Source organism: Salarias fasciatus, chromosome 4 (assembly GCF_902148845.1).
Source record: "Salarias fasciatus chromosome 4, fSalaFa1.1, whole genome shotgun sequence".
NCBI lineage: Eukaryota > Metazoa > Chordata > Actinopteri > Blenniiformes > Blenniidae > Salarias > Salarias fasciatus.
Genome location: NC_043748.1, coordinates 20,658,746 through 20,666,111, shown reverse-complemented (window position 1 = coordinate 20,666,111; position 7,366 = coordinate 20,658,746). Strand labels below are relative to the sequence as shown.

Sequence of the window (7,366 nt, the reverse complement as noted above, 5' to 3'; positions counted from 1 at the left end):
CGTTTCCATACCCGCGCATTCCAGGCAGTCAGTGTTGAAGAAACCAGTTTATTAAAAATAATCGTTGCCTACCTGTTGTGTAGTTTGGAATGCGCCTTGAATGCGCGGGTGTGGAAACGAGCGCTCCCACAGTGTTTTTTTTTGCTACTCCTTTTATAACTCTCTACAAAGATCTGAATGAGGTTGGAGGGGGCATCTGCTGGAGTACATTGTACTTCATTCACATAATAATGACGAAGCTGGAGGTACCTGAAGAAGTCATGTTTACCAAGTCCAAGTCTGCATGAAAGGGTTTGGAATTTATCCATCTGACCTTTAGATATAGTAAATTGCACATTGTTAATATGGATTTCCATGTATTATTACACTATGCACACTTCTTATCAAACTATAGAAATTCCCAAAACAATGTCCGCAACTAATCCATTTAAATGTAATCCTAATTTTGGAGAAAAAAAAAATCTTTGTACTGGCTGTCTGTTCAGTTGATTCTGTGTTGTGAATGTAAGTCTATCTATATAATCTATAAATCAATCAGTAAATAAATCAATGTATTTTTGACGTGAATCTTCATCATCCTTAAAACAATTGCCTTCATTCTGGAGTATATACGTGTGAATGCAAGAATATATATGACTATATATAAGCAGTAGCAACGGAAATGTACGACCTCATCCTACTTGTCTTGCTGCATCCATGGATATACAAGTTCACCTGGTCCATCCTTGTCCACGTAGCGGCCTTCTTCAGTATCAGAACCTCTGGGCTCAGAGGGAGATACCAGCGGGGCAATTTCAGTCATTTGGTCCTTTGGTGGTGGGTCTAGAGAATCTGATTTGTCAGGCGGTGGTGGGTCTAGAGCATATAATATGTCACGCGGTGGTGGGTCCAGAACATCTAAATTGTCAGGCGGTGTTGGTTCTAGAGCATCTGATTTGTCAGGCGGTGGTGGGTCTAGAGCATCTGATCTGTCAGGCGGTGTTGGGTCTAGAGCATCTGATCTGTCAGGCGGTGGTGGGTCCACAGCATCTGATTTGTCAGGCGGTGTTGGGTCTAGAGCATCTGATTTGTCAGGTGGTGGTGGTTCGAGAGCATCTGATTTGTCAGGCGGTGTTGGGTCCACAGCATCTGATTTGTCAGGCGGTGTTGGGTCCACAGCATCTGATTTGTCAGGCGGTGTTGGGTCTAGAGCATCTGATTTGTCAGGTGGTGGTGGGTCTAGAGCATCTGATTTGTCAGGCGGTGGTGGGTCCACAGCATCTGATTTGTCAGGCGGTGGTGGGTCCACAGCATCTGATTTGTCAGGAGGTGTTGGGTCTAGAGCATCTGATTTTTCAGGTGGTGGTGGTTCGAGAGCATCTGATTTGTCAGGCGGTGTTGGGTCCACAGCATCTGATTTGTCAGGCGGTGTTGGGTCTAGAGCATCTGATTTGTGAGGCGGCGGTGGGTCTAGAGCATCTGATTTGTCAGGAGGTGTTGGGTCTACAGCATCTGATTTGTCAGGCGGTGTTGGGTCCACAGCATCTGATTTGTCAGGCGGTGGTGGGTCCACAGCATCTGATTTGTCAGGCGGTGGTGGGTCCACAGCATCTGATTTGTCAGGCGGTGTTGGGTCCACAGCATCTGATTTGTCAGGCGGTGTTGGGTCCACAGCATCTGATTTGTCAGGCGGTGTTGGGTCTAGAGCATCTGATTTAAGAGGCGGTGGTGGGTCTAGAGCATCTGATTTGTCTGGAGGTGTTGGGTCTAGAGCATCTGATTTGTCAGGCGGTGTTGGGTCTAGAGCATCTGATTTGTCAGGCGGTGTTGGGTCCACAGCATCTGATTTGTCAGGCGGTGGTGGGTCCACAGCATCTGATTTGTCAGGAGGTGTTGGGTCTAGAGCATCTGATTTGTCAGGCGGTGTTGGGTCTAGAGCATCTGATTTGTCAGGCGGTGTTGGGTCCACAGCATCTGATTTGTCAGGCGGTGGTGGGTCCACAGCATCTGATTTGTCAGGCGGTGTTGGGTCCACAGCATCTGATTTGTCAGGCGGTGTTGGGTCCACAGCATCTGATTTGTCAGGCGGTGTTGGGTCCACAGCATCTGATTTGTCAGGCGGTGTTGGGTCTAGAGCATCTGATTTGTGAGGCGGTGGTGGGTCTAGAGCATCTGATTTGTCAGGAGGTGTTTGGTCTAGAGCATCTGATTTGTCAGGCGGTGTTGGGTCCACAGCATCTGATTTGTCAGGCGGTGTTGGGTCTAGAGCATCTGATTTGTCAGGCGGTGTTGGGTCTAGAGCATCTGATTTGTCAGGTGGTGTTGGGTCCACAGCATCTGATTTGTCAGGCGGTGGTGGGTCCACAGCATCTGATTTGTCAGGCGGTGTTGGGTCCACAGCATCTGATTTGTCAGGCGGTGTTGGGTCCACAGCATCTGATTTGTCAGGCGGTGGTGGTTCGAGAGCATCTGATTTGTCAGGCGGTGGTGGGTCTATAGCATCTGATTTGTCAGGCGGTGGTGGGTCCACAGCATCTGATTTGTCAGGCGGTGTTGGGTCTAGAGCATCTGATTTGTCAGGCGGTGTTGGGTCTAGAGCATCTGATTTGTCAGGAGGTGTTGGGTCTCGAGCATCTGATTTGTGAGGCGGTGGTGGGTCTAGAGCATCTGATTTGTCAGGAGGTGTTGGGTCTAGAGCATCTGATTTGTCAGGAGGTGTTGGGTCTCGAGCATCTGATTTGTGAGGCGGTGGTGGGTCTAGAGCATCTGATTTGTCAGGAGGTGTTGGGTCTAGAGCATCTGATATGTCAGACGGTGTTGGGTCCACAGCATCTGATTTGTCAGGCGGTGTTGGGTCCACAGCATCTGATTTGTCAGGTGGTGGTGGGTCCAAAGCATCTGATTTCCCCGTGTTGAGGAAGACATCCAGGTTGTGCTTGGAGACCACCTGTGGGAGTCTGGACATCTGGAAGTTGTCTGATTGGACCTTGAGGAGTCCAGTACTCAACTCTCTTTCTGTAATCGCAGCTCTCTGTTCCCGTTCACCTGTACTCCAGCATGAACTCAGATATGGAATTAAAGCAAATATAATTTTTAAAGCAAAGAACACAATTAAAGCAATCATCAGAATTAAAGCAAAGATCACAATTAAAGCGATGACCATAATTAAACCCATGATCAGGAAATCCATGATTCTCATTCGCCTCTCCTTCCATTTCTTCTCTCTTTCATTTTCCTTCTTCCTTTCTTCTTCCCTCTTCCTTTTTTCTTCCTTCTCCCTTTCTTCTTGCATCCTTATCTCGTCTTGCATCATCTCTTCTTGCCTCCTCTTTTCTTCTTTCCTCCTCCTTTCTCCTTCCCTCTCTCTTTCTTTTTGCCTCTTGCTCTTGTTCCTGTCAATAAAAGTAGAGAAGGTTTGTTCAGTCAGATGTCAGCTGACTGGAATACAGTAGACCTCTGTAACTCTACTGTAACATCTCTCTCTCTCTCTCTCTCTCTCACACTCTCGTGGTGCATGCTGGGTGTGGGCGGCGGCTGGAGTGTGTGAGAGCGTGGTTTGTGTGGTGTGGCTTTTTTGCTTGTTTTTTCTGTTTGTTTAGATTCTTAAAGTTCACTTTCACTGTAGTTCATTAATGACAGAGCACATTTATTTGTTTTATATCATTTTTAGGTTACTTGGTGGGTTTTGCGGTCTGTTTGGGGGTCTGGCTGCAGCCATGACCAACCTCAGACAGCTCACCCGCAAACACGGGGTCTGGGTTGTAGCCCAGTTCCCCTGCAGCGTGGAGGACGTGGCCCTGGCTGCGAGGGAGAAGGTGGGCTACGATAATGTGAAGTCGGTCGCGAGGATGAACAGCGTCATGGTGATTTTTTTTTTGGACCAGGTGGAGCAGGCCAATGCTGTGGTGGAGTCAGGCACTACACTCGCGGACAGGTTCGTCCTGTCCAATGTCCCTCCCTTCGTGCCAGATGAGCTTCTGACCCGTGAGCTGTCCAGATTTGAAAAAGTGTTTTCCTACGTGAAGGACATCCTGTCTGGATGTACTGGCAGCAGTAAGACACTCTTTTCCATATTCAACAGTATTATCCAACTCTCTACACCCCCTGCAGCCGCCCCGGCCCTGTCCCCTCTTTCCCCCCCGTCACTCCTTGTTGGGGACAGTAGCATCAGGAATATTCGCTTTTTTAACGGCATCATGCAGTGTATTCCTGGTGCTACTGTCCCCACGATCCTCCACAGACTCCCAGAGCTCCTGCAGTCCCTCCCCTCCACTGTCCACCGGGTCATCGTCCACGTCGGCACTAACGACACGGCCCGGCGGCAGTCGGAGGTCACCAAGCAGGATTTTAAAGACCTTTTTAACCTGTTGGAGAGCTGTGGAAGGTTGGTTTTTATCTCCGGACCTTTGCCGACCTTCTCCAGGGGCGCTGAGCGCTTCTCCAGACTGCTCAGCCTCAACACCTGGCTTCAGCGCTCCTGCCAGCCTCCAATTTTTATTTCCCTGACAATTTTAACCTTTTCTGGAACCGCCCAGCTTTTTATCACCCAGACGGACTTCACCCGAGCACGCTGGGCAGCTCCATTTTAGCAGGTAACATTCAGCAAGCAGTCCACACATCCCCCACTGACCGACTACCTGGAAGCCTCTCCCATCCACCACATGCCACACACACCAATCACACACCTTCACTGTCCCCGGACACACCACACACCATCCACAGCATCCCAGTTATCATCTCCTCCAGACACCACATCCCTCGGACTGTTTTTAAACAACAAAGGACTCTTTTATCAGTTAAACTTCACCGAGAGCGCACATTCAGCCCGCCCACCAACACTAATATGGTGCTGCTGAATGTGCGCTCTCTCTTAAACAAATCTGTTATTATTAATGGTTTTATTTTACACAATAACTTCGACAGTCTGCTTTTAAATGAGACACGGCTTGGCAATGATGCACCTGTTATCCTCACTGAGGCTTCCCCACCAAATTTTAACTTTTTATTTTCAACCAGATAGTGTAAGAGGGGTGGAGGGACTGCTTCCATTTCAAAAAACTGGTAACACTTTACTTGAAGCACCCGGTACAACACATTATAAGTAGTTATAAACACTCATACATGATCACAATGCTTTATAACTCACTATACAGCATAGGGTTAGGGTTAGGGTTAGGTGCTGGCATTGTGATCATCTATGAATGTTTATAACTACAGCTACACGTGTTATAATGGTATTATAATGCTTTATAAATGTACTTATAATGTGTTATACAGGGGGGCTTCAAATAAAGTGTTACCAAAATACTCAATGAGTGAGTGTGCAGTAGCTTTTAATAGTCTTACCTCCTTTGAGCACCACGCCTTTGTTTTTAGCAGTCCCCCGATCCTGTGTTTAACAGTCTACAGACCCCCTCAGTACTCCAGTCTTTTTATTAGTGATTTTTCAGAACTTTTAACAATAATTCATTCTAAATATAGTAGAATTTTAATAACTGGTGATTTTAACCTACATGTTGACGACATCTCGGACTCTATGTCCAGAGAATTTTTGAACCTTTTAAACAGTTTAGATTTTAAACAGCATGTCACACAGCCAACTCACAGCAGAGGACACGCCCTGGACCTGGTTCTAACCCGGTCTGTCCATCAGTGTGTCCTCTGTTGTTGATCTGGCTGTGTTTGACCACTTATGTGTGTTTTTTAACATCACCAGTTGTAACCAGCAGGAAGCCCCGGTGAGAACAGTGAGGAGACGCTACCTTACTTCTGAAGTGGCTGCAGATTTTATAGAGATCTTACAGAGCACTCCTGCTGTGATTTTACCTGCACCTTGATTTTATCGTTGACAATTTTAACAGCAAACTGAAGTCCAGCCTGGACTCAGCTCCATTTTTAACCATAACAATCAAGGACCATTCCAAACCCCTGTGGAGGAAAAACGGTACAATCATCAAACTGAAAAGAAACTGCAGGAGTGCTGAAAGAAGGTGGAGAAAATCCAAGTTGACTGTACATCAGCAGACTCTACGTCAACAACTCAAAATCTACAATAATGCAGTTAAACAGGCTGAACTTCCCACTTCTCTCAACTTATTTCAGAAAATAAAGACAACCCCCGGTTCCTCTTCTCCACCTTCAACATTTTAACCGGCACTGATTTTAACAAAGCTTTAAAGGAGCCAACACACACTCTCTGTGAAGACTTTACAGACCACTTCAGAACTAAAATCATGGACATCAGGTCCAGCCTTTTACCTCAACAGGTTTTATCAGTGAACACAGCTGAACCGTTGTCCATGCCTGAGGAAACACTGGACAGTTTTGACCTGGTTGATGCGAGGACTCTTGGTCGAGTTTTCTCCCAAGTAAAATCAACAACCTGCCTTTTAGATCCCATCCCCACACCGCTTTTTAAATCACTTTATGGATTCCTTGAGGAACAGATTTTAGATATCATGAACTGCTCTCTTCAGACGGGTGTCTTCCCCACTGCCTTTAAAACGGCGGTGGTGAAGCCCCTTCTGAAGAAGAGCAATTTAGACCCCAATGTTCTTAATAACTACAGACCAGTATCCAACTTACCATTTTTAAGTAAAGTTTTAGAAAGACTGGTTTTTAACCAAGTTAATGACTTTTTAATGATCAATAACATTTTAGAAAGACATCAGTCTGGTTTTAGAGTGAACCACAGTACCGAGACGGCCCTTTTAAAGATTTTAAATGATATCAGGTGGAATTTAGATAATAAAAAACTCACAGTGTTGGTTCTACTGGACCTGAGTGCCGCCTTCGACACAGTAGACCATCACATTTTTTAATAAATAGATTAAGTCACCTGGTGGGCCTTCTGGTACTGTTCTTAACTGGTTCAGTTCTTATCTCACAGATCGATGTTTTTATGTAAGTTTGGATACTTGTTCCTCAGGAACCCTTGAAATTAGGTGTGGGGTTCCCCAAGGTTCAATTTTAGGTCCCATACTTTTTAATCTCTATATGCTTCCACTTGGGGACGTCATCAGGAGACACAGCATCAGTTTCCATAGTTACGCTGATGATACTCAGCTGTACATCGCCGTGTCTCCTGGTGACTCAGGGCCAATAAAAACCCTTTTTAACTGTATTTCAGACATCAAGTCATGGATGCAGTGAATTTCCTACAGCTCAACCAGGACAAGACTGAGGTTTTAGTTATCGGTCTCGAAGGTCAGAGAGAGAAAATTTTACCTAAATTATTAGATTTTAAACCAGCACAATCAGTTAAGAACCTAGGTGTGATTTTTGACTCTGAGCTAATTTTTATTCCACACATTAAAAACATAACTAAGATTGGATTTTATCATCTTAAGAATATAGCCAGAGTCCGCCCGTTTCTCTGTCAGGCCAG

General features: G+C 45.9%; 1 protein-coding gene across 2 annotated transcripts in view; it reads right to left on the bottom strand.

Annotated features, from left to right (window-relative positions):
* Nucleotides 1-58: 58 nt before the first annotated feature.
* LOC115386904 (uncharacterized) overlaps nt 59-7,366 on the bottom strand; it is a 29,176-nt gene continuing 21,868 nt past the window's right edge. For both annotated transcript variants that reach the window (XM_030089360.1, XM_030089361.1), the window contains exon 6: nt 59-3,371. In XM_030089360.1, coding sequence (XP_029945220.1) covers nt 677-3,371 — 2,695 coding nt within the window. In that variant the 3' untranslated portion in view covers nt 59-676. The remainder of the gene's footprint in view (nt 3,372-7,366) is intronic.